Source organism: Phycodurus eques, chromosome 21, assembly GCF_024500275.1.
Source record: "Phycodurus eques isolate BA_2022a chromosome 21, UOR_Pequ_1.1, whole genome shotgun sequence".
In the NCBI taxonomy this organism is placed as follows: Eukaryota; Metazoa; Chordata; class Actinopteri; order Syngnathiformes; family Syngnathidae; genus Phycodurus; species Phycodurus eques.
The window spans coordinates 3916987-3944005 of NC_084545.1; the positions used below are offsets into that span (position 1 = coordinate 3916987).

Consider the following 27019-nt stretch of genomic DNA (forward strand, 5'->3'; position numbering starts at 1 on the left):
GCTCTCCCCCTTGACACCCCGCCGCTTTCTCCCTGCCCCTGTGCTCTCTGACTGGCTGCATTAATCCTTTTGTTGTGGACCAAGGGGCCCGGCTTTGGCTGGACTGTAAGGGTTAGTTCAAGCGGAGGGTGACCGCCAAGGCCTCTCGTCCTCCAGACTCCACGTTTGGATGGTCACCAACCTCTATAGCAACATGTGCTTCAGGAGATTCACAGTTCCTCATGTTCTGCTGCTACTGATGTGTCTACTGGGAAGAGTCCAAGCAGAGTCCAATCTTAAGGAGGTCCTCAGAGTCTTGGATCTACCATTCGACCCGGATGAAGAGGCGCACCTCCAGAAGAACCACATCGGCGTCCTGGTTTCTGCGATTCTTCTGGCGGTGAACTGCCCAGAGAAGACTGGTGCCTCTCAAGAAGTCTGTGACAAGGTAGGCCCATTTCCACCAAAACAAATGTTGTTTGTCACGACTGGAATGTAAGGCTTAAGTTCTTGACCTTTATGTCTCGTTCATACCGAGTGGCTCTCTTTGGGGCATACTTGCGTTTGACACGGTGAATTCCAGAGAGTGGACTTAGGGATATTTCACGTCAGTGTGATGCTGCCTGACAATGGCATTTAGAGCCTCGAAAGGAGTCCTCGATAAGATTCCGGAATTTCTTTGTTTTTGAATAGCGTGCTCTCGATATCTAGTGCTTCACCAATCCTGTTAATGTTGTAGCCGGATTGACAACAATCTCTTTCAACCAAATGACCGTTTTTAAGAATCACTGGGTACACTTTAAAGGTTCATTTTGCCAGAAAGCGTGGGTGGGAGAGCAGCGTTGAATTTCAAAGCAAAATATTTCCTCAAATGACAGGCACCAATGAAGTTACTGAGGGTCCAGTGGTTCACTCCCCTGACTTCCCTACTGTGGGTTCAGTACCCACTCAGTGACGTGTAACCGCGCATGTTAATGGTCATCTATCTCCGTATGTGCCCTGTCATTGACCACTCCAGGGTCTAGTTCAGCTTCTTTCAGCTCCCAGCAACAATCAACAAAATGATTCAGGGTGGTTGATTCATTGCTTATTTTTCATTCCAATTCAATGGACGCATTGGAAGTGTAGTAGTGATGTCTAAATGCGTCTATTTTCAAACATATAATGTAGGAAGCATACATGAGCCTTTACACCCGGTACCTTCAAGGTTTTCGTTGGGGTTGTACCCTCATATGTTTCTTTTCTTTAGCTTGGAACCATACCTGTGCCCTTTCAGCCCAAGTTAAATTGAAGTACAATAATTAACCCTAAAAAGGTACATCAGTGTACTGCATATACCTTGAAAGACAAAAATGGTTTCCTACTGCACCCCTTTCTGGGGACAAGGCAGGAACAAAGACTAGGTTGTACCTTAAAAGTCAAAAGTGGACTCCTTCTGGAACCATTTCTTGGGACATGGTAGGAACAAGGGTTTGATTGTACCTTAAAAGACAAAAAAATACTCCTACTCTACCCCTGATTTTGGGGACAAGGTGACAAGATAGGAAAAAGGACCAGTTTGTACCTTGAAAAAAGTCAGAAGTGGACTCTTAATGGACCTGTTTCTGGTGACAAGATAGAAACAAGAACTCGGTTGTACCTTAAAAGACAAAAAATCACTACTACTACTACACCCTTGATTTATGGGGACTGGGTGCCAAGATAGACATCAAGGACTTTCAAACTGACTTCCTGTTTAAATGACCAAAACAATTCCACCCTCCTCTTCTTCTAGTGTCTGCCACCCGATGTCGCGGTATCTGTGCTGGAGGATGACGGGAAGCCGTACCTAACCGAGGAAGGTTTCCAGCGCCTCTCCACTCTTTTGCTGTATTACATCGTGAACCTGCGAGATCTGTGCCAGTCGTCTTCCTCGCCTGTCGGTAGCTACGAGTTCTACCTGCTAGCTCTCACCGATCTCCACCCGGTGGAGGACAGCGGTGTCTTATCATTGGATGAACTTGAGAGCATTCTGCAGATCATCAACCAGCACAACAACCCCTCCAGCCAAGAACGTTCTACGCTCTCCAACCTCCAAGTAAGAGACTGAGATCAAGGTTTTACTGTTCCTAACCTGACTGAAGAAATATGATCTCTCCTGTGACGTCCAGTGTATTGACGCCGCTCATCTTCTTGAAGATGCTAATGTGAAAGAAGGTACCGGTAAGATGTCTGTGGCCAAAGTGTTTGCTGCCATTATCAGTCACCTCCTGCAGGGTCACTGTTTCGCTCAGAGGAACCTCCCTCCACCGGCCTTCTTTACCAACTACATCTTTCAGTCCCTCAACCGCACCAATGAACTGGGAGTTTTAGGTGAGACGTTCTGATTGAGTGTAAATTTTCAACACCCTGACTGTTTTTCCTTTTTTTCCTCAATATTTACTGTCATTTTTTTAATGTACGCAAATTCTTTTTTTCTTCCTCTTGAAGATCTGGAGGTGCTGCTTCACCAGATCGGCGTTGGCAGAGAAGGAAAGAAGCCGCACGCTCATGACAGGAAGAGGGGACGCTCGCAGACAGAGTCTGGGCATTCACAGGAGGGTTGCAACCATGACGCTGGAAACTGGGCACGGGTAAACACTTCCGACTACCCGGAGATGAACCTAGAAGACACAGAGAGCTCATCAGGTTGTCTTGTCCCAGGTCTGTTTTTCAGCCAATCAGCTGGTGTATATTTTTGCTCTCGATCCACAAATGCCCATTTCCAAGGAGCACTTTGGACAAATGTGCCCGGCCATCATCCAGCAGCTGCTTGGGAATGCATGCGATTCTGGAGAGCGGAACGCAAGAGGATCTCATCAGCCCACAGCTTTTGAGAGTAAGACATTTGACCCCCCCCGTTTCCCTGCCCCAACTCTACTCAGTCAGTTTGACCAAATACAGTATAAAAGTTAACAGCTAACATATCCAATGCAGTCACACTACTGTAAATGCTAAACCCGCAATGAAGAGTACCTAGATTTTCTGTATGTAGTTCCGCAACATCGCCAGCTAGTGGCCCAAGCATTTAATATTGTATACAGTACATTACAGTACGCAGGAGATGATTATCAACGCTGCATGAAACTTCTTTTTATAGGTTATAGAAGTATTTTGCGTATACAGTAATTATATAATTGAAATGTAAAAATATTTTGATTCCAAAATATTGATAAATAAAACATATAAATATATTTGTTATATAATTCACAAATATGATGTAGTGTTTTTGCAGAATTCATGTATTTATGCAAATATTTTATTCATTTATTTTAATATTTATAAATATTTTATTTTAACGTTTCTACGTTGCATTGTGCGGCACGGTGGACGACTGGTTAGAGCGTCAGCCTCACAGTTCTGAGGACTGGGGCTCAATCCCCGGCTCCGCCTGTGTGGAGTTTGCATGTTTTCCCCGTGCACTCCGGTTAATTGAAAACTCTAAATTGCCCGTAGGTGTGAATGTGAGTGCGAGTGGTTGTTTGTTTGTCTGCGCCCTGCGATTGGCTGGCAACCAGTTCAGGGTGTACCCCGCCTCCTGCCCAATGATAGCGGGGATAAGCTCCAGCACGCTCGCGACCCTAGTGAGGAGAAGCGGCTCAGAAAATGGATGGATGGATGGATGGATGTTGCATTGTAACAAGTTGAAGTGCATGTTTGGCCTCAGTGCGTGTCAATTTGTAATGCACGCAGAGTATGGCTACAGCACGGCGGCGGTGCTGCTCATCACGCTGGGATCCATGCTCGGCATCTGCCTGATCTTCTTCAACTCCTGCCAGGAGACCTACAACCTCATCCTGCAGCTCTTTGTGGGCCTGGCCGTGGGGACCCTCTCCGGCGACGCCCTCCTTCACCTCATCCCGCAGGTGAGCCCCCCGTGGACCCTCCACCGGCGCTGAGCGTCGAGGGCCAGAAAGGTCTTCTCTGCTATCAAAAGCACTGACACGTTTACAACCTAAATTCGAATATTTATTTTCATGAAATAGTATTCTTGCCAAGTCTATTGTCTTCATTTCGTAGCATTTCTCTTTTTATCCGATCAGATTTCAGTTTCTATATGTTGCCATGTCAGCCTACGCTAAATAAATGATTTGAACTTCTTAAAATTTCCACTGAAGACCCATGTGCCAAATGCACCGCCAGCCACTGCTCTCAACCTTAATTTTGTTAGTTGAAAATATGGATTTTTTTTTTTTTTTTGTCTTGGGAGATCCTTGACCTCCACGGACACGATGAGGAGGACCTCACGGAGCAGAAGGACTACCTGTGGAAGATCGTCGGCGTGGTGGCCGGGATCTACGGCTTCTTCCTCATGGAGAGGATTTTCTCCTTCCTGGTTCCTCAGCACAGACATGTACTGTATGTTCTCAACAAAAATGCGTGGAATTCTCAAGCACAGCTTCGCTGCTTCTTCCCCTTCAGAGCCACTCTCGGGGTGACTGCGAGGGTCCGTCCCGGAGGGGCAAGTCCATCTCTACCATACAGCTGGTAAGCCTCATTAGCATCGTCATTTTATGAGCTTTTAAAAGGGAGGCTGGGAAAATTCAAATATTCCCACTGTTGCTTTTCATTATTTGCTTGCAAAATAACCACAGGCATCATGATAAGGTGGTTACTGGGCATCAAACATTATAGCAGTGACTTACTAGTTATGGAATATGAATTCCAAAAGTTACTTAGATTAGTTTGGATTAGTCTATGTAATGATTTACGTTATGTATTTATTATTAAACATTTGTATTCAGTATTATTCCATCAAATATTGAATTAGCTACCGTACTTTATTTGTCTCAAGCCAGAAATCAGCTAAGACCTTGCTGAAACTAACAATAAGCTACTAAAAGTGTTATTTTCTAGCAGGGACCAGTGGACGAAGAAGCAGAAACATCTCCAGTGCAGAGCCCGTCACAACAAAGTAAGCTAATGACCAATGAGATCCAATTTTGTGGGTCCTGCATAGTCCTTAACGTTCCCACGTGGTGGCGGCTTCTCCAGTTCGCGGCGTTCCCCTGCTGGCCGTGATGGTCATCGTGGGCGACAGCCTCCACAACTTTGCTGACGGCCTGGTGCTGGGCGCCGCGTTCTCCTCGTCGCCCGAGTCTGGCATGGCGACCACCGTGGCCATCTTGTGCCACGAGATCCCCCACGAGATGGGTGACGACTCGCTCCATGATCCAAAGATGTGCCTTGCTTAAATGATCCATATGTATATTTTATTTTCTTTAAGGGGACTTCGCGGTGCTGTTGAGCTCCGGACTCCCCGTAAAGATGGCCGTGGTCATGAATTTTGTCAGCGCCCTGACTGCTTTCGCTGGCCTCTACATTGGTCTCTTTGTCTCGGCCGAGGCGCAAGTGCAGCAGTGGATCTTTGCAGTCACTGCAGGGATTTTCCTCTACCTGTCATTGGTGGAGATGGTGAGATAAGCTAGCAATAAGCTACTACATGCTACAACATGTCATGTGAATACTTTTTCTGGTGATGGTCATCTGACCGGAGTGAGCAAAACTGTGGCTACTACTAATGCTAGCTTTTATTTATTAATTCATTTATTTATCAGTCAATGGGTTAAGAGTTTAGTGCCCCCTAGACTGGAAATACAGCACAAAATCAGACAACAGAGATGAATGAAATTTTTTTTTAATATAATTAACCTTATATTACTTAGTCTGCTCATCAAAAATACATATATGCATATACTGTATGTCAAAATATGTTTATTTTATGAGATTCATTTTTTTTTTTTTTTTGCTGTCTGGTGGAGCGGCACCCTCGATTGGCCAGTTGCTACCGGTTACTTGGCTTGAAACTAGGAATAAGCTAAAAAAAAATGTTTAGCCTCATTAAGATAGCAATAAGCTAATAGCCTTTATGTGACATAAGGTAGGAAAAAGCTAATAGAGCTAAAGCTAATAGATGTTTCCTGGCTGAAGCTAGCAATAAGCTAACAGACGTTACCTGGGTAATGTTAGCAGTAAGCTAATAAGCCAACACGTTACCATCCATCCATTTTCTGAGCCGCTTCTCCTCACGAGGGTCGCGGGCGTGCTGGAGCCTATCCCAGCTGTCAACGGGCAGGAGGCAGGGTACACCCTCAACTGGTTGCCAGCCAATCGCAGGGCACATAGGAACAAACAACCATTCGCACTCACAGTCACGCCTACGGGCAATTTAGAGTCTCCAATTCATGCATGTTTTTGGGATGTGGGAGGAAACCGGAGTGCCCGGAGAAAACCCACGCAGACACGGGGAGAACATGCAAACTCCACACAGGCGGGGCCGGGGATTGAACCCGGGTCCTCAGAACTGTGAGGCTGACGCTCTAACCAGTCGTCCACCGTGCCGCCCAACACGTTACCTTACCTCCCTAAAGCTAACAATTAACCCATAAAATACTGCATGCTAGCTCTATGAAGCTAGTAATCAGATAATAGATCTTCATACTTCTTTATCCATCTTGTGCACTAATGTATGTGTCTTTTTTTTTTTTTTTTGTCCCGCCAGCTCCCCGAAATGAGTCGCTTGCAGAGCGGGCGACCGTTAACTGCGTTCCTCCTGCAGAATGTCGGCCTCCTGTCGGGCTGGGCCTGTCTCCTGCTGCTTGCACTCTTTGAACATGATCTCAAATTCTAATAGTATCATCCTAATCACAACAATAAACATGGATATTTTACGGAGGCGTCTCCTTTGTGAGGCTTAACGTTGCGCGCCCGAGCTAGGTGAGTAACGGTCAGCCAGCCCACACGCGCCAGAGGCTTCGCGCTGATGAGTCAGCCATTATGTCACACGTGAAAAGTCGACAGAGAGAGAGAATATGCTTCCTCTTGCCGTTTTCAAAAAATTAGACATTTTCTTGAAATAAATAAATGGAATAGCTTGGAAAAACTTGCTTGTATGAATATATACAGCTTTTTGTACAAAAATGCTACTGTATTCTTTGTAAATTTTTACTTAATTTTTTTTCTCAAATAAATACAACTCATTTCCTTGAAAGATAAAGCATGAGTTTCTTGTAAAAATCGGATTTCCCCCCCAAAGAAATTACACCATCTCATAAGATTAAGACAGTGTGTACAGTAGTTTATTCCTCATTAAATTTAGACTTTGTTCTCATAATAATGGGACTTTTTTTCTTCTTAAAAAACAACAACTGTTTATTGCTTTTGAAGAAACTACTTCATATCTGTCTATCTATTGGTCTACTATTCAGACCTTTTTTTCCTTGAATAAACACTATAACTATTATTTTCTTTGAAAAATACACTAGTTTTTGTTGAAACAATAAAACTTTATTTTTATAATATGATCCTTACAAAATTACCAGATTATTGAAGATGACCACTTTATAGTGTATATATTTACTTGTCAAATTTTGCCTTGTGTAACTTTTTTTAAAACCTGAGGAATTTTTATTAAAAAAAAAACAAAAAAAAAAACTAAATGTTTAACCTACAAATGGTGGATCATCTTTTTTTTTTTTTTATTAAAGGCCCTCAGTGGACATTATAAAATCCGAAATGCTTCCCACCTGTGGTATCAAAACTTATGACTATGTTCCACTTGAAATTGCAGCTGCAAATGAAACCATAAGCGGGCAATAAAGAATCAAGACATTTTGATGGAGCACACCTTCTAGAAAGTACACAACTTAAGACATCATCCATCCATCCATTTTTATATATTTTTTGTACAGTTTATCAGTAAGGTCGAGGCTGTGCTGGAGCCTATCCCGTCTATCTTTGGGCGAAAGGCGGGATACACCCTGAACCGGTCGCCCGCCAATCGCAGGGCACATATAGACAAACAACCATTAACACCCGCGGAAAATGTATCCATGTTTTTGGAATGTGGAAGGAAACTGGAATACCTGGAGAAAGGCCACGCAAGCATGGAAGAGAACATGCCAACTCCGCAAAGGAAGACCCGGATTTGATCTCACGACCTCTGATCTCTGAGACGGACGTGCTAACCGCGAGGTCATCGTGCCGCCTTATGGGGACATATGATGTAAAATTGACTTTTTTAATGTTTGTGTACAATACGTTTGGAGTGCCTGCACACCCATCAAGCGTGAAATTAAACAACCAATCTAATACAGTGGTGCCTTGAGCTATGAATGACTCGACTTAGGAGTTTTTCGGGATCCGAGCTGTCATTTGACATTTCTTTGCATTCACTTCCGAGAGCAGACTTGCGATACGAGCACGGACTCAACTCGCTTTCAAACAAACAGCAGTTTGGGAGGTACAATTAGAAAACAATTCCTAAAAAGAATGCTTCAAGCTGTTTATTGCCCTTCAAAGTTACGTTTACCGTCAATCCAAACATAAAACCAACAGAATTAAACCTAGTGTATTTAAAACAACCACATCGCTTAGCTTTTCAGTCCGCTATCCTAATGCTAATGCTAAATAGCTTGTAAAATACAAGTTGTTTTGAGTTACAAGTCACAATCATGTTATGAAGACACCTGTGAAGTGTAAATTGTGGGGAAAACATGCTTACTCTCTCCTGGTGTTTGAATGTTTTGAATAAAAGGCGAATAGGACCGTAGTGAATGGACTTGATTTTCATTTGTCTCTGTTGTTGCGAGGGGGCGGTGGAAGAAGGATCCACGCCGGACGAGTGCGCGGATGGAGCGGCCGGTGTGGGCAAGGAAAAACGATGTGACGAGTTGCCGCAGGGCTGGAAAGCATCCACGCCACCGCCATGATATCATGACCACCACCTTCACCGGAGCTCCACACACACTCGCTTCTTCCAACTTGCCGGCCGGCAGAGGAGCAAGCCTCCTCGGTCTCGTCCGCCCTCGGGGCGGCGATGCGATGCTCAACATGAAGAGTTTGTTTTTTGTTTTTTATGTTTAGTTTTTTTTTGTCCCCCGCCCCCAATTTTCGTCGTTGGTACTTGTAAAAAAAACTAAAACTAAAATAGCGACTGGCACATGATAATGGAGGTGGACTCGTTGGAGCAGCCGGTGTTTCCAGTAAGTTGAGTGTTTTTTTTTTGTGTGCGTGTTGAAAAGTTAGCATGTGAAATGTTCGTCAAGTGCTCGGCTACGGCGACATTAACGTTAACCGTCAAAGTCGTTTTGTGTCTACTTTTTATTTTTGTTGTCATGACTTCTTGTTAGTGTGTCAATTAATATTGTTTAGGTACACGTGTGCCTCTGACGTATTATTTTATCACCGGTAAATGCAAATTAGCAGGTGACTCGTGAGTCTGTTGGTGCTGACCGACGGCGACATATTTTGGTCTCCAGTTCGTGATAATGGTCAGTGTCACTTTTACTTTAACTTCTTTGTGGCTACTTCTTGTTAGTTTGACATTTTGTCATTGTTAAATTCAAATTAGCAGGTAACTGAATTAATTACTCGCCTGTGGTGGAATTTTGGCTCCAATCCATGCTCAATGTAGTTTTGGGTTTTACTGCTGTTGTTGTTGATGTTGTTTTTTTGGTTACTCGTTCGCTTTATTGTGACCTCTTTTTCAATATTTACACACCATAATGCATCCAGTTAAACAAGTTCCTCACTATTCCATTTTAATTAATCAACCCGGCTCCAACCGGCTTGTAGTATATTATCCTGTATTTTGTCAGTTCGTGCTTAATTGTTTTCTTTTTGCATTTTTTCCCCTTTCTTTTTTTTAAGCGTTTAACCAAAGGAGCCCGCAGGAAAGGTCGCCTGAAAGGTTCGGACGGGAGCACGTCCTCGGACACCACAACGAACAGCCTCACACGCCAGGTAAGGATCGACCGTCGGGTTGGCTACTCTATTAAATGTCCTCTTCTCGCCACTTGCCCGCCTCATACACACCCTCTTGCTGCATTCGCTAACTAACGAACCATCTCACTAACATTGACTTCGAAAACGCTTTAACCACACGGTCGTTGTGGTTCTCTTGTTTTGATTCGTTGTTGAATCTGTTTATTGAAGTTCTGGCTTCACCACTTGTCTGCCTCGCACAGCCACCCAACAGCTCCGCTCGTAAACAAAACTAATGAACGAGGTAAGTACGATCAACAAATAATCGGCTTTAACCGCGTTCAAGTACACGTACCCATTCCATTCACTCGCAAGAAAATGAGCGAAAGACCAAACTAATAGAGTTGCTGTTTTTTGTTTTGTTTTAAAACCAAGGTTATCTATCTATTTGTCTTAATCTCTTCACTGCTTTCCTGCATGGCACGCATCCACTTGCTCCACTCGCAAACTAACAAACACAATTGATGAGCTGAGTCGTGCCATGTAGTGTGATTTACAATACCCGCGATTGGTCTGTATTTTCTGAGTGCATGCACTTTCATCGTCATGAACAGACTTAAGTTAAAGTGAGAGTACAGTAAACACCCTAAAAGTTGGTTGAAAAGAAGACCGCTGTAGTAGTGGAGTATGTCCCGGGAGGCTATTTCCTGTCCCCGTGTCGGAATGTGTGTAAATGTCTGCCGGTAAAAGCAATCTGGCAAAAGCGCTGCGCTTCAGTCATCATCATCATCATCCATCAGTTGTGAGATGTGTGCTGCCCTGAAAGTTTTGCGTAAACACTGCCGGTCGGCTACGCGGTGACGGCGGCGACATCTCGCCTGAGCCGCCGCGCTAGCATCTCCTGTTATAAAACAGAACTGGCGAGGTATGCCTTTTTTCGCGTCTGGACTTTGTAGAATGCAGAGACCTGCACGGGACGGGATGGGTGCCCTCGCCTAAATGTTTCTCCCTTTTTAGGAGGAGGCTCGCATTGCTTTAGTTTTTGGCATCAGGAGGGGAAAAAACAAAACAAAACGCCACCTCTTGCTTGCACTCAACTTCTCTGAGAACTTGTGAATGAGCTTCTTGCCTCACACAAATCCCGCTCAGTGAGAATTTGCCCAATTTTCCATTTCTTTCCTTTTTTTTTTTTAATTTTCTTTTACAGCCGCTCATGGGAGCTGCATGTAGATTCCCAAAGTCCACAAATGTGTCGTCTTCCAGTCTGAGTCATAGCAAGCAAACTCGATCAAGCAGAGAGTACGTATCAGTCTCGTTCTATAGAAACGGGAGGTCGTTCCAGGAGCGCAGGGAGGAAGAATAGGAGCGATGCGTTCAGGGTCAGCCAGGCCACTGTGAGCCTGACCCAAAAATAGCAAACCTTCCCGTAACCCCTCCGTTGTTTGGGTGATAATCTAAATACTGTTTTGCAATTGTATCATTTTGCATTAGAATATGGTTTTGTGGAGTTAAGAAAGTTACAAGAGTGGAACCTCATGTCAAACACAATTTAATTGTTCAGACAAATTTTCCCATAGGAAATCGTGAAAATAGAAAATAGAATAGAATGGGGGGGGGGGGGGGGCGGGCGAGCGATGCATTCCTGACTCATCCGCTATAGATGATGAAAACAAAAGACTGCAACTGGAATAATTGCACGGTCTGGTACTTTGTTTGGTCGGGGACAGACGGACAGAGAGAAAACAGACAGCATGAACAAAAGAATAACAAAAGACGATAGCCTTAACGCTGCTTTTATGTATAGTAGTTCAAGAGGAGTCTAACAGAGAGAAGAGGCCACAAAAAGCAAAAACAAAAGACCGCAATTGCAATAACAACACATTCTGCTTGGCATTTCTGCGGGCGTCTTCCGGCTCGCCGACCTCTGTCGACGCTGATCTGACTATTATCGGCAACATGTTCCAGTAAGTGCACATAAACTGCTCATAAAAGGCCAATTTATGCATAGCGAAAGGGGAGACGGAGAAAGGACGGGAGACGCTTCCTGTGGTCCTCCTGGGTGAGGGGGAGTGGGAGGGGGCCCGCACTGCACGGTAGAGGTCCCGGTCTGGCCGTGGGAGTGGATTGAGGGAGGGGTGGGTGGCAGAAGTGGTCCAGATTTGTCAAGCAACATCCACAGGACGGTGGTGGTTTAGTTTTCATGACGTGTAGGTGGAAATTGTCTCACCGATGACGCATCATTTTGGGGATCGGTCACAAACGCGCTTAAGGCTCGCACTTGCACACGCATAATACATTTGATATTTGCACGTGAGAATGGCTAACTGAACATGAATGAATAGATACTGTACATTAGGGCTGCTACTAATGATTATGTTAATAATCAATTCATCTGTCCATTATTTTTTTCAATGAGTTTGATTTAAAAAAAAAAAAAAAAAAAAAAAAAAAGTCCAACCCTTTATTCAAAACTAGGACATTGTTTCAAATTGACAGTGCAGAAAATGCACGCACACAAATTGATCCTTGCCACCAAGATGCCACAAGATGAATGGAAAATAATAGTGACTGCACTCATAAGCCAAAACACTTCATACAGACGTAAACGATTAAGAGTATTATTATTATAGTATTATTACTATTCTGAGTGACTCAGTATGCTGCAATGTTACTAGTTGTTTTTCCCAGAGGAGGAAGAATTTATGCTTGTGATTATTGTTATAGTGTCTGTCTACATATGTTGTGCCACTGTTTGTGTACCGGCCAATGCGCAACTAACTATACATGAATAATTAATATATAAACATGTTTCTCTACTCGAGCTGTTGGGCTTGATTAGCCATAGCCGCTTGGAAACGTGAGTCGTTTTCTGTCTCTGAGTCCCCAGTTGTCTTCCTAGTGCATCCTGGGAAACCATCCAGCCCGACCCCCCCCCCCACATACAAGACCCCGAATATTAATAAACGTTCCTAATTTAGCACTTGCTTAAAAGCAATCAACAAAAGCTTCTGCTGAAGCAGAGGATAAACAGTACCGAACTTTTGAAGAAGGATTGCTCAGGCGCAGGTCTAATAATAGGTCTCTTTATTATAGTCCTATCAAATATGGTGCGGGCAAAAACCATTTGCCAAAGTTGCAGTCTGAAAATGTTGTCTGATCTCATGAAGCACCCTACTTCCTCCTTATCTCCAATTTGCTGATGAAAAGCGCACTTGAGGACACAACCGGGGCAGGAAAACCCGGCCGCATTCCCCAGCTGATTGCAGACCCTTATTTTCATCCCCTTTTCTTGCTTAGTGAATGATATCACGTCCTCCTGATTGGCCGCTTATCAGCTCTGGCAACCTCCCCTGAGCTTTTATGTAAGCTGTGCAAGCGGTGTGGGTGTTTGTAGAGGTCCAAGATTTCCAAAATGATATAAATGAATAGGACATTAAGAAGGCGCATGAAATATACTGGCCTGTGTATTCAGCGTTTTATCTTTACGCACAGCACTTTTTTAAAAAAGTGCTCTATAAATAGAGTTTAAATGAGAGTTGATTGTCTCAAAGATTAAGCCGTGCAAGTCTAAGTACACACGGACTTGTACAGTGAAACTGCATGTCTCCAAAGTGTTCTCTGTCTATTGACTGCCTGTTGTCATACTAGAGCGGCTCCAACTACCGGAGACAAGTCCCTTGTGTGTTTTTGGGACATACTTGGCAAATAAAGATGATTGTGAAATAAATGACACATTGAAGTATTAATGTTCTATTTGTTGATTTCATTTTGTCACTCTTGGTCCTCCGTAGGTGTTGCAACTGTTGGAAAATATGACGGACAACATGTGCCGTGTAGTTTGTGGCTTCCCGCTGCAGCAAACAGCTGCGGGCCACACGAAACAAGCGCTAGACTGCTACCTAGTGGAGATTCAGGATAATTGCAAGTGTTTTAAACTCAAAGGGTACATTTTTTCTCTCTCTTACCTGTAGCTATCGGGGATGTCTATCCATTCGTTATAACGAAGACATTTTGATGACACACCTTCTAGAAACTACACACCTTAAAGGGGACATCATCCATTTTTTTTGTAGTTTATCCTAAGTAGGGTCACTGGTGAGCTGGCGTCAATCCCAGCTGACTTTGGACAACGGGTGGGGGGCACCCGGGACGGCTAACCAGCCAAGCACAGGGCACATATAGACAAACAACTGTTCACACTATCACTTATGGAAAATTTAGTCTTCAATGAACCTAATATGGATGGTTTTGGAATTGGGGGAGGAAGCCAGAGTACCAACCCTGTCTTGAAAATGTCCATCCATCCATTTTCTGAACCGCTTCTCCTCACTAGGGTCGCGGGCGTGCTGGAGCCTATCCCAGCCATCATCGGGCAGGAGGCGGGCTACACCCTGAACTGGTTGCCAGCCAATTGCAGGGTACATACAAACAAACAACCATTCGCACTCACATTCACACCTACGGGCAATTTAGTCTCCAATTCATGCATGCTTTTGGGATGTGGGAGGAAACCGGAGTGCCCGGAGAAAACCCACGCAGGGAAGGGGAGAACATGCAAACTCCACACAGGCGGGGCCGGGGATTGAAACCCGCTCCTCAGAACTGTGAGGCAGACATTGTAACTAGTCAACCATCGTGCCTCTCTTAAAAATGTGATTTAAAAAAAAAAAAAAAAAAAAAAAAAAATCAAATAACCTTGAATATTTTTGTTCTGGAAAACCCCGTGTTTCATACAGCAGCGCCCGGTTTTCAGAGTTCCACCATCAGCGTCAGCTTTACAGATGCCATGTTGTTTACGTCATAGTAAGGATCGCTAACGCGGTCCAATGCAGTATTCAACATGTGTGATCTCTGTTTCCTACATTTACTTTGTTCTGGCTCTGTTAATGTACCGAAGACTTTGTACCCCCCCCCCCCCCCACCCCGATTCCACGTCAATGGTATTTTTCCTGAGAGGAAAAAGGGGGGCCACCATTTGAAGAATACCGTGTATCTGCTGAAATACATTTTCATACGACTACACTCTGCATCACAGGCACTGCTGCACTTTCTTGCATTGAAAGCACATTGCCGCACTGCGAGACAGCATGAAGGCAAATGCTATGCAAATGAGGACTGTGGCAGAGCACTCAAGTTGGAAAAGGGGGAGTCTCAAAATCAAGAGAAGGAAGGAAGAAAGGGCGTATGGATCGACGCTCCCCAGTAGGACGCCAATGGATGGCGGTCAATAAAGGACACGCCGCCTCCCCTTTCGTCCCTCCACAAACCTTCGTGCAGAGAAGCAACTAGTGCGCCACGACGAGTAAGTGGAAACCACTAGCAGCTGAAACCAGCCCTGCAAAAACTGTAGCACTACAGAGAATTATTTTGGGGAGGAGGGGATGTCTGACCTTCTCAGGAGCTGAAGTGAATTTCTGCATTTGTTTTTTGAGCCATCGCTGTAATAACATGGCTACAAGATTATGACGACGACAACAGGGCTTCTGACTTTTGAAGTCTTTTTGTCCCACGTGAAGGATCCGCAGGCGAGGACCGAGGCCGAGCGGATGCCGCCGCCCGACAGGTAGCCCCCGTCCCTCCCTGCCCCGGTCCCCTTCATGCCGTGCTGTGGGCTGGGCCGTCGCCGGAAAGCACAGCTTCCGTATGTAAGTTTGGCGGCAACAGGGTTCAATGCGTAAGGGACCAAGTGCGTATTTATCATCCACAGTCCTTTTCGGGTCTTTATAGAAGTCAGAGATACTTGCATTCTGGTCCAATCCTTGATGTCTAATGTTGCTTAATGTATTACCCAATTAACAGTTTACTGCACCTGACCTCAGGAGACCATAACACTCTCATTTCCATGCTGCAGATAAGATACGTTTTCATTTGGTTGTACCACTAGATGGCCTTGTTTCACTTTCACCTATTCACGCACTCATGTCACTGGAAAAAAAAAGGCAGATTAGAGGCCTTCATCTCTCTGCTGAAATAAAGTGATACATTGATTTACGAGTTGAATCTGTTCCGTTACTCAATTTACTTGTTACACAATTCACTGGTACATCAAAACGATTTTCCACATTGAAATTAATTTTAAATGCAACTACTCCGTTTTTAGTGAAGAAAAACGGCATCTTGTTGTGGAAAAGATGATACAAGAGACTGTTAAGAAATGGTACGTACTGTAGTATTCTTGTGTTGGAAGTTTGCCTTTGAGGGGCGTGGCCTAGAGAATAATTCCAAGACCTGAAGTTGGTTAGTTTGGGTGTGACCGTCTGGGTGTGAGTTGTGACCTCCAGCAGCTCTTTGCGTGTGTCCTCATTTTGTATTTTTGATATTGACTGTTTGTTACGTTCAATTAATGTGACTTAGTGGCTCCTCGCTCACATGCGAGGGCATCACAGTACCTTGCTTTTTTTTTTTTTTTTTCCCCCTCCCTCCCTCCCTCCCTCCCCTTCCTCTCTCCACTTAACTCAAGCAGCGTCATATCTGACACAAAAATTTTGCCTTGCAACACAAATCCAAAAAATTGAGTAAAGTTTAGAAACTAAAGGTGGCACTCTATTCTTGCATCCTGTTGCATTTGAATTTGTTTTAGGACTGAAAGTCCGATGTACCTTTTGGTTTCTCGAAAGTCTATTGCGTTTGGTTGTACAACCACTCAGTCAAACGCCAGCGATGACAAGCCCGTGTATGTAATATCGGCGAGTGTCGTAATGAGCTCCGACTGAATAATCCATTGCAGCCTCACGTTGGATTACGTGACAGCGAGCGCACAAGCGATCCGCCAGGTGTTGTCCCACAAACGCGGCCAGAAGAAAGCTGCGGTGTGCTGTTGAATGAAGCCGAGACGTTTTTCTAGCCCGAAAACATCTTTATACCGCATACTGCAGCCAAGAGAAAATATTTCTTACTTCTGCTGTGATTAATTTGACTCCACAGCGCACTGGATCAACATTCACGGCACAAGTGAGTAAGATTTAATTTAACTAATGAGTGGATTAGTGTAGGACCAGCTGTTGCTAGGCCACACTCGACTGGTAAACCTCAGCGTGTGTAAAGAAAGGTGTTTGCGCATCTGCACCGCACGTCGGCTGCACGAGTTTTCAGGTGCAATTGAATACCGGTATGAATGTGAGAGAAATCCCAGAAACAGAGCGGTATTTGCAAGCCGCGCAGACCCCGAGAGGAGCTCTGGCTGCCGTGACCCGCCCCTCGTTCTATGACGCTCCGCTTACATGTTAGCGTTACGTAATGAAAGTCACAATTCCACTCTAGATGGAATGTGGAGCATGCAGTTTCCTGACAGGCTGGAGTAGACCGTCCCAGACGCTACTCATGGAAACTCTGGGAATGGAAGACAGCGGGGCCCCGTCGACCGCTCTTCCAGTCAGTAAGATTTGTGAATGGAGGGCAGTCAGTCAAGTAGGACTACAGAACACATTCTTCATGACATTTGCTGAAATCACCAATAGTTTACGTTGTTTAAGGGGTACATCAAACTTTTTTTTTTTTTTTTTTACTTGTTTTTTTTCTGTTTGGCATTTACAAAGATCTAGCAAGCGTCATACAGGTTTAAACTAAGGTTGTAAATAGCTAGTACAATTCTGTTTGATTTGTCTTCTGGCCACTGCCCATCACAAACTCCCCATTTTATTTAGATCATGTACATTACTTATAACCTAGACCAAAAATCATGTCTTCTTATTCAGTTTTTTTTTTTTTTTAAATTAGGACTTTGATGATCAACAGTTTAATTTGAGTTGACCGTATTGCTGGAACCTGTTATTTCATGGTAAATATTTTTACTCTTACTACAACAATGCATGAATGGATATTTTGGTAATCTTAAACTGGAATATGTAATTTACCGAAAACCAGTGTAAGAAGGCTAAGACAAACGTGATGGGCCACATTCAAGAAGAGCAACTTTCTGTAGTTGTCTATGATTTGTATAATACTGTAAACATATTTAACTTAAAGTTATAAGGCAACACAACTATGTCCGGCATGATTCTAGAGTTGGCTTTAACACGTGTGATTTTGCTCTAGACAAGTCCACTCAAGGCCATCAACTCGATCTCCCACTTTTCTGGAGGCACTGGGATGGCTGCCTGAGAAGTAGTACGGGGCCAAGACTTCAATGGCAGCTGCCAAGCATTTCTTGACTTTTCCAGACAATGCGGAGCTGTCCGTAGACACAGTGACTAATTGGCAACAGAGACCCTGAGGAATGTCTCGAAACTAGCAGGTCTTGTAGCACTTTTACATAATCTTATTTCTTCACTATAAGACTGGAAAGTGTGATATATATTTGAGCAGGCCATTGCGCCACTGCCGCAGCCTGGAAACATTGTCAGTCTGTGAACACTGACCCAGCTTTAACAATGAAGCCTGGGTTTTAAAGCCCTCAATTGTCAGGAAGAGGCAGGCCACTCCAAAAATGTGAAATAGTATTTTGTGGAAGGTTACAGTTTTGCTTTGTGTGAAGCACCACCATACTTCAGTATTATTCTCTGGTGCACGCCCGCTGTGCCTTTTACTGCACAATACACTGACTAAAACACAAAATATTTTCTTCTGGAAATGGGCAACCGTGCATCATTATTAGCGCAATGCGTTCTACTGAAGCTCAACCTCGAGAGGGAACCGGGCTGTCCGTGGCGTATTTAAAACAGCTGCAGATGTTCTGCGGAGCTAATTAGGGGCAGCGGGACGCAGGGAACCTTGTGCACGAGAGGAGGGCTGCCGGCCAATGTGGATATAAACAATTAATTAAGAGCGACGGGTGTTTAAAGTGGATCAAGCCGCTGCGTGAAGTCTCTTGTTAAAAACCTGACCCCTTGCATGGCATAATTTCAATTCTTGTCATAGTTCTTTAAAATCAGTTGCAGATCGGTAACCTTCGTAGATGCAGTTATGTAACCCAAACTTGTCTGCAAGTCGGAATGCGCCATAGTCTATCACTAACCTATGCTAACACAGCCCCAATGTCATAATTACAGTAAATATGTTTATGGAAATTGCTTGTAGGCAGGGTTTTTTTCTTTTTCTTCATGTCACATTTGGATATGGCCACCTCCACCTAATTTTGGGCCACCAACTGCTCTAAAGGCTCTGACATCGTGGAAATGATCTGAAAAGTGTAATTTTTAACTGCATTTGCGGTATTATGCCGACTGGACGGCGCTGCATCAGAAACGGATGGAAGTTGCTCCCAAAACTGTTGAATGAAAAGAGCTGCAAATGTCCCAATGATCAGAACGGTCTCAATTCTAGCCAGGAAAAAAAAACAAAAACGTGTTGGCCATAAACGAAGCAATCAAATGAAAACCAGTAAATATTGCAGTAACTGAGCTTGATACATTCATGAGCTGTTGTGCAAACTTCATTGGCTGCCATTTGTAACTTCGAACCGGAGTCAGTACAGATGATTTCCCCCCCACCCCGTGTAGTGCAACTGTTTTGTGTTTGTCAGTCTCCTCGCTGTGTTAGATCTTGTGGTTGAACAACCTGATAGTCAGATTTTGCTTTGGATGCAACATTTTCAATGACTGTCCCCAAAAGCTGGAAAAATGTCACAGTCCACCACCTGTTCAGCCAGCTGCCGTCCCCGAGGTCTGACGCTGCTTCCACTCAGATCGGCAAGGATGCCTCTTGAAAACCCATCCAGGTCGAAGTCGCGCACCACGGTAATCCAGATTGACTCCTGTGAACAGAAATGCGGAGTCGATGGTGTTCTTTAAGCAAAGAGGTGCCGTGACAACCGGTACTGTATGTCGAGGGAAGGGTGAAGCACGTTTATCGCCAACAACGGATGAAGCGGCTGCTTTTTGTTTGGAGGGAGTGCGGGGCAGGATGCCTGGAAGTGGCGGGGGTCTGCCAGTTGGTGAACAGCCCTCTCCTCCACAGAGTATGCTCATCCGTCTGTAAGCTCACCCTCGGGAGCCGGGCCACGCAAAACCGCAGCGCGATTGGTAGCGTGGCGGGGCTCAGCAGGGCGGGGTTAAACCTGCTGGGATGTTTCATATTCATACTCTGTGTGAATACAGAAGCAGTCAGGTCATTGCCTGCCGTCACGAGGAAGAAGAGTTCTGTAGATTTGTGTTTTTTATCCAACGCTTGGAAAACTTTTTGGTTCGGCGGTGGCGTCCTTTGACAGATGCCAGGCGATTCGGGTTCGCAGGGAAGGCCGCTCTCTGGCCACCACCCCTGATCGGTCTCCCGCAAGTGGCCGTGGGTCTTTTGAAGCCTCCTCGCGACAGGCCCGGTCCCGTTGCCATGCTCAAACACTCCAAAAACAAAAACGTCTCCTGGGTAAGCGTAGTGCGTTTGCTATGTGTGAGCACAAATACAACAGATTGTACTATGAGAGTGCATTTCCGCTGGTTTTTGATGCTCCTGTGCCTGGTGGCCTTTCCAAAGAGAGGCTTTAGAGATTTAACTATTATATAACTACAAGCTACTCCATGTCCACTTTATAAAATCTGCTGACCAATCTGCCAACTCTGATTGCGGTCCAAGGATGTTGTTGATGAGTTTTGAATTCTAGCCTGAATCTCAAATGCGTAATTGTTAGGAGTAGTAGCAATAATGCTAGATAAATCACTTTCTTATCATGTTATCCTGTTTTAATTTTTTTTATATAAATGTCTTTAACGTCATTTCTTTGCTCGTGCAGTGGGATCGTGGGAGATTAGGGTGAGATTGAGAAATCAGCTGCTTGGGGCAAAGAGGACAGGATGAAGTTATGGTTCACTATACATGTTTAGCTTATGTGTGCGCATACCTCACCTTTTATTATGTTTGTGGTACAGGAGCAACTATGTCAGCTGCAGGTGACACTGTCATAGACCATATGCTGCAAATCCTCGTTACCGGCTGCAATAACTTTGCATTTACATTTTTTAATTTTTTTTATTTTGTCTGGCGCATTATTAGCGATGTGCTTCTGTCTTTCTCACCCAAGGCAAACACTGCTCCACTTTTCGCCCCCTGAGTTCACCCGTATGGTGCATATGTTTTCCCGCTGTGCTGTCCTCACGCTGAACTTGAATGTTTCTGGCGCATGTGGAGCTGTAGGGGGAGTACGGTATTTAAATACCAAGTTCCCGTATTAATGCAGAGGACTTACGTTGGCACTGATTTTATTCTCATTATGCGCATTGTCAGTCCACATGCTGCTGATATTGCTTCCTGTTTGATGAGGTTCGCTGAGGTGTGAAACTGGAAATAAGTCCTTTCTTCTCACGCAGGCGAGGCAGTTTTAAAAATTTGGACAAATTCTAGCAATTGCAATGTATCACAGAGTATAAGTGTACTAGAGTTTGGTATTGATAACGTCGCAGTAGTACAAGTAATTAATGACTGGTTTGACTTTACATTTGTCTTGTAGAGGTGCAACGAAATATGTATTCAGATTCAGAATTTTCTCTACAGTAGAGTTGCACTGAACCACAGAAAATATTGAGCAAGGGACGGGAAGTGTAACTCTCTCGCGCTGTACCATATCATCCTCTCTGTCGAAAAATACAGTGGAGCTCAGCCTCTGGCTAGCCGACATCGGGGCCAGCACTGTTGGCAGTACAGAAATCCCTCATTTATCAGACCACCCCCGTGAATCCATGATCGACACAATCCCCAATATTTATTTTATTATTTATATACATTTTAAAGCTTCATGCAAATAATAACAAAATATATGCATGTGAGGTGCAGGTATTATTTTGTCCACTTGTGGTCGCCACCCTCCTGTTCTACAGTACTGTAGTATCTGTGTCGATCTGTGACTGAAAGCATGTAACTCAAAAAGGCGGGGCCTGGCCTTTTGACGGATGTCAGGGTCAGCGAATGAGAGCAGTAGACTTGGCTGGCTGTTAACTGGCTAAGCTGTTAGCCACTTTGTGTTGAGTGACCTTGCGGCCGTTGTGGCAAGAGGCAGGTCATGTGTGACTATGTGCTTGCGTTTTTATTTATTTATTTTTTTTAAACCTTTGTTTGAAAAAGCGATTCACAGTGTAAACCTTTTTTCCCCCCATCTGTCTTTGACACTCTTTCCTCCTGACTTGCGCTGTAGTCAAATAAAAAAAGAAAACTAATCACTCAAAAATCCTGCAATATTGCAAATGATGCGTGATATAAGTACAAAAAAAAAAAAAGTCTATGATGCAGTGAAGCCGCAAACAATGAACCGCAATATGGCGAGGGACGAATTGGAATTTTGAAATTGCCGACTTTTGTTCGGGGTAAACATTGTTCATTTAGTTTGGATGATCTTTATTTAATGAACTAATTATCAACAACCTTTGATAATTTTTTTTTAGGACTTGGACTTTTTTGGTTTGGGTTAGATTGTGGTATATGAGGCTGTGCTGCACATTTGAGGTGCACTCACCGCGGATCCATTTTTAGCGGTTAGACACTAGAAGGTGCAGGTGTACGCTTGTCCGTCCAATAAAGCTAATGACTTTGCAGACCGTGGTCGGAAACGCAGTGACGGCCATCGCCGGGCAGATTAGTGCACCAGATGTTACTCTTAGTCTGTCTCGCCTGTCTGGTTGCAGCTGTACAGCACAGCGTGGCGGTTACAACCTAGCAGCACAGCATCCCATTCGCTTCTCGGTAATACTAAAGCTCTTAGCGGCAGCAAAATAAAAACATGTTATGGTCTGTATGGTGCGTTTTTCCCAGCCTTCCTAATAGAGTGCCATCTAGTGAACCATGCAACAGCTGTCGCCCTATCAAATTAAAGCTTAATGCTCGACCAGCAGGAAAAACACTTGAGAACTAACCATGATACCACGCAGCTTAGACGTGTGTGTGTGTGTGTGTGTGTGTGTGTGTGTGTGTGCGTGTGTGCGTGTACGTGTACGTGCGTGCGTGCGTGCGTGCGTGCGCGCGCGCCTGCTTCAGCCGGCATCACTCCACATGAGCTGTGTGACATTTGCCATCTGGGTGAAACCGGTTGTATTTAAGAGGACATTTTTTATAAAAAAATCTTATCATTTTTTATTTATTTTTTTTTTAATCCCCCACTTTCCCACTGCCCACCCATGGCCCACTGCCGGCGTCAGCCGCTTACACTCATGGGTCACGCTACTCTGAGTGAAAACCGGGGATTTGCATTATTCATTGCAGCCGCAGCCGAGGAGCAGCGCGCCGACATGGGTTGTTTCCGGCATTGAGGGAGGACGAGCATGTCCAAGAAGCCAAAGGTAAAAACAAAAACTAAAACAAGGCAAAAACCTGTCCTTGCTCCCCTTTGACTCGAATCGTGTCTTTCACCAGGCTCCTCTCAGTGCTCTCTTGCAATTAGTTTGGCAGTCGCCACAGTCTGTTGATGTAGGCCCTTGCTCTCTGTATCTGACTTTACCTTGATCTGGCATTTTAGCGGCACTATTACTCGTTGGTTGCCATTGATAAGCAATTTTGCGCATGCAAAGATCGCAGTTGAAAAGTTAGTCAATAAATTAGAACCTAGAGAGCCGCGAAAAAAGATTTCCCGCCCTTCTCAAATTCTTGTTTTTTTTTAAGCATAGTTTCCCTACTGAAATGATTAAGATCATCAAACAAATGTAAATATTAGACAAAGATAACCCAAGTGAACATAAAATGCAGTTTTTAAATGGTGGTTTTATTTATTAAGGAAAATAAATGAAAAATTAAAAGACCCATAAACCTAATTTAATATTTATCTTTGTAATTCCTTGATTGAAGAGGTCTGGAGGTAATCAGTCTTGTGTTTGGTCAGTGAAAATGAACTCAGCTTTCCAATAAATGTGATTAGCCACAATAAATTCCTAATTTAACAAGGGGGGGGGGGCAATTACGTTTTTACACAGGGCCAGGTAGCTTTGAATAGTTACCCCCCCCCCCCCCCCCCCCCCTGCTTTTCTTGGACCATGCACCACAAAATTGGTTTGTATTTTGTGGTGTACGATGACTGTATTTTCTTTTACTAGCTCAAAATGACTGTGCTCAGTTAATGAAAACAACAGAGCTAGTCTGTCCCAAAACTTGCACGGTACTGTATATGAACAGACTTAGTTTTGTTACTTTTTTGGTCCCTGAACAAGACCAGTAAGCTGCAAAGAACTTAATGAACTGTTGTCCAATCTTAATCGTCTCTAAACATCAAGGATTGATGAGTTGACCTGTCTTTAGTATTAGTGAAGCACAGTACTTTTCTCCCATATTCATTTTCCCCTACAACTGACTTTTTAGATAGAAAGGTAAGCTTTGACCATGTTTCATCTTTGCTTTTACTCTGAAATCCTTGCTCTGTGGAAAGTCTGATAAATCTCCTTACAGAGAGAATCAATCATGTTAGAGTCCGGGATCAAGTGGACACAAGCAGTCGTCGTCTCGGGGGTTATAGTGTGTGTGTGGCATGCCCCCACAACCATCCTGTACATTATACGGCGGGTGCGCTACAGTCACACTGGGTCCCCCGCTTTGATATCTGGTGTGCTGCCTGTCAAGGTTTTTCCTCCGACTCTATGCGAGAGTGTTGATGTGCTCTGTGAGCATGAAGTGATACTCTTGTTAGCTGTCAGACATCCTTTCACTGTAACACACACCAGCGCCTCTCAACTAGACCTCTAGCAAATCCTGACCAAATGATCTCCTTTGCTATGGGCATGCACGGCAGACTTACTTTGTCTTCTTGGACTCTTCTGTCAGCTTTTTCTTTGGATTTTGGCTCGTTCGTCGAGCTTATGAAGCCGTCTGAGAAGTGTCTAGTAGTTGGTGTTTGTCTTTTTTTTAAGGTTTTGCACTGTAACGTAGCTCTTCAGTTGTCAAGAAAAATGCAACAGCACTGCTGCAAGGGAACCTTGAAAGTTGAAACACCTCCGCGATCGTACATTTCTGAATTTGACCAAAGATTTCAGGACGATTACGCCTCTGAACTTGTACCAAAGTGCAGACTTTGAATCTGTTGTCACAGGAGACCTTGTGATTTTTAGGGGGAAAAAACAAATTGGTAATGATTTTTTTGGGCTTGTTTAGAACATCAGTAACTTCAGTGTTCACTCTTCGAGGCGCCACTGTACATCTTGTCCTGGCTCTCTCTTTTGTTGTCTGTTCTCCTCCCTCCCTTCCCGGTCCCCCTTCGTCTTGATGCCTGTAATTAGAGATGGTCCCGCAGCTCGAGTGACGTGGCGTGTCCCGTATCTAGGTAACCTCAGTCAGACGCTAATTGCTGGCCCTTGCGGGTTTCATTAATTGCGAATCAGAGTCCCGTCGGACCCCAGTCAGGGTTTTCCGTCCGTGCTTTCGTCTATATTCTAAAAAGCAGCCCAATATTTTTGATAACATACTGTACAACAGTGCGGAGTCTTAGTTTAAATGTATTTATTTTTTGCCACAAAGGCTATCAAATCCCTAAAGAACAATTGTTTGCAGTGAACCTCCTAACGCTGTATCTCTTTTAGGAAAGCTATAGCGACATAATAGCTCATGGCCGAAGTTAGGGGTTGGGATTGGTTCCAGGAAAATTTAAAGATTTATCAGGCTAGTACATTAAGTCCTCATGGAGAGTTTTTCATTTGTGTAATAGAACTCTTGGCAAGTCAAAGCCGCCTCTGAGTAGACTGTTGGACAACTCAACGGTGATTGGGGTGTTTTTACAAAACTTTTAATGCCAACCACGGCTTGTTTTCAAACGCACGCTCGACAGGCAAACAAAACACTGTTGTTGAGGTCTGATTTAGTTTTTCCTTGACACAGACAACCACAAGTCAGGATAAATGAATGGCGTCTCGCATCTGTTGCAGTTTTGCACTCTTTCACGTCATTGCCCGGTCTGAGGTTGTCTCGTTGTTACACAAATTAATTCGTGATCCCTGTCTTTGCTTTTGACAATGTGAGGCTGAGGACTGTTTATATTACTTTTGTTACTATGGACTCGAAACGTCTACTTTAAAGCCACATCGGTATTGAACTGCTTGCGAACTGTGTCCAATTTAACACTATGGCTATAGAATGGCCTGGCAGGTTAATATTTTTTTTTTTTAATATATATATTTTTTTTTTTATAAGTCACGGGAAAATAGTGGCACGTTTCTCTTTCGGATCTGGCCCGCAGGCCTTGTTTTTCACACGTGTGGTCTATGCTAACAAGTTTGACTGAGGATTAGTGCTCACACCGTACGTTTGGGTAGTTGCTGTTACACTGGGAGTTTTTCTTGGATCAGGCAGAGGTGGTATTATGACCATTGGCACACTTTACCTGTTTGAAAATCCACAAAATTGTCTGACACAATACACACAGTGCCAAAGAAAATCCACCATTCGTGGCTGTGGTTTTTTTTTATTTTTTATTATTATAACATCAAACTAAGTGCAATGCTGATTAGATGATGATGACATAGCTTTGGGTATGATATCGGTGGCCCGAAATTAGGTGGAGGTGGCCACCTCCAAATTTTATATGCAGGAATAAAACTTAATTTTAAGAACTTCAGGTGTCTTTCAAACTGTTGCCCTGTCAAAACAAATCAAGATTACGTCTGTGGACATTTTTAGACTCATGCTAATGCGAATCGAAGCGTTAATAAGAAAGCAACATGTTACGTCTTATGTGGTACCACAAGTTAGGATTTATTGATTCTAGTAGTCGTCACAAGGTTTCTCCTATGTGAATCACGTTAGGACTTTGTATTGATTTTCCCTCCTTGCCTTCCAATTACGGCACGCTTGGTACTTGTAAATTGCCCGTGTTGGCCTTTGTACGCCCGTCAGTATGAATGCGCTTGTTTACCGATCGATACTTCAAAGGCGATGCAGGAGCTCGTCTACCATGAACGTTGAAATCAGGACATATTGATTCCTCACATATCAGGCTTGGTGTTGTTGAGAGATCTGTATTTTTTTTTTCTTTTTTCTATCGGTCCATATATTTTTAGTTCATAGCTAGTGACACCAGCTCCTACTTCCTGATCACCCGTCACACACTCAGCATGTGGCCTTTATTCCCTCTAGGCTTGATCTCAATTAGACTGACCTTCATTTTGACGCCACACAGGCCGAATCGCCACGCAATGTGTTAAATCCATCTCCATTTACCTTTTTTCCTTCTTCACAACAACAGAGGATTGCCCTTGCCTGGTTACAGTGCAAACAAAATCCATCTGTCAACACCTCTAAGGCTCACAAACCCCCAATAAACATGCTGTAGTCCTCACTTAGACGGAACATAAAGTGGGCAAATTACGGTGCGAGGTTTGTAGCCTTTTATTTTCTGTGCTTCCCCATGGAGACTTCAGGAAGTCACCTACAAAAGAGACGGTCTGTCCTGTAAACCGCCATTAAAGTGCTGTTTTATGCAAGGTAA

At 44.0% G+C, this 27019-nt stretch overlaps 2 protein-coding genes across 9 annotated transcripts in view; both read left to right on the top strand.

The window, feature by feature from the left end:
* The first annotated feature begins 82 nt into the window (after positions 1–82).
* Positions 83–8872, top strand: LOC133396208 (zinc transporter ZIP12-like). 4 transcript variants are annotated; one of them, XM_061665738.1, is made up of 12 exons: positions 83–427; positions 1754–2056; positions 2103–2331; positions 2449–2591; positions 2662–2836; positions 3691–3863; positions 4208–4351; positions 4420–4485; positions 4855–4912; positions 4993–5151; positions 5225–5412; positions 6500–8872. In XM_061665738.1, the coding sequence occupies exons 1-12, from the start codon at positions 170–172 to the stop codon at positions 6626–6628; spliced, it is 2025 nt and encodes a 674-aa protein (XP_061521722.1). In that variant the 5' UTR covers positions 83–169; the 3' UTR covers positions 6629–8872. The 4 variants fall into 4 exon arrangements, with proteins under 4 accessions (XP_061521722.1, XP_061521723.1, XP_061521725.1 ...); XM_061665739.1 differs by having other exon boundaries at positions 4858–4912; XM_061665741.1 differs by having other exon boundaries at positions 2130–2331.
* Positions 8873–8879: 7 nt separating this feature from the next.
* Positions 8880–27019, top strand: part of cacnb2a (calcium channel, voltage-dependent, beta 2a) — a 48165-nt gene continuing 30025 nt past the window's right edge. For 2 of the 5 annotated variants that reach the window (XM_061665730.1, XM_061665735.1), the window contains exons 1-2: positions 8880–8981; positions 9649–9741. In XM_061665730.1, the coding sequence (XP_061521714.1) occupies positions 8940–8981; positions 9649–9741 (135 nt within the window). In that variant the 5' untranslated portion in view covers positions 8880–8939. Of the gene's footprint in view, positions 8982–9192; positions 9270–9648; positions 9742–19875; positions 20002–22783; positions 22899–27019 lie in introns of those variants that run through there. The other 3 variants (XM_061665731.1, XM_061665733.1, XM_061665736.1) reach the window with 3 other exon arrangements.

What these genes read in the sequence shown, in the direction of transcription:
- LOC133396208 (XM_061665738.1), top strand. Translation starts at nt 170, where the DNA reads ATGGTCACCAACCTCTATAGCAACATGTGCTTCAGGAGATTCACAGTT. An exon ending in CAATGAACTGGGAGTTTTAG is followed by an intron (nt 2,332 to 2,448) that starts GTGAGACGTTCT and finishes TTCCTCTTGAAG; the next exon opens with ATCTGGAGGTGCTGCTTCAC. An exon ending in TCAGCCCACAGCTTTTGAGA is followed by an intron (nt 2,837 to 3,690) that starts GTAAGACATTTG and finishes TAATGCACGCAG; the next exon opens with AGTATGGCTACAGCACGGCG.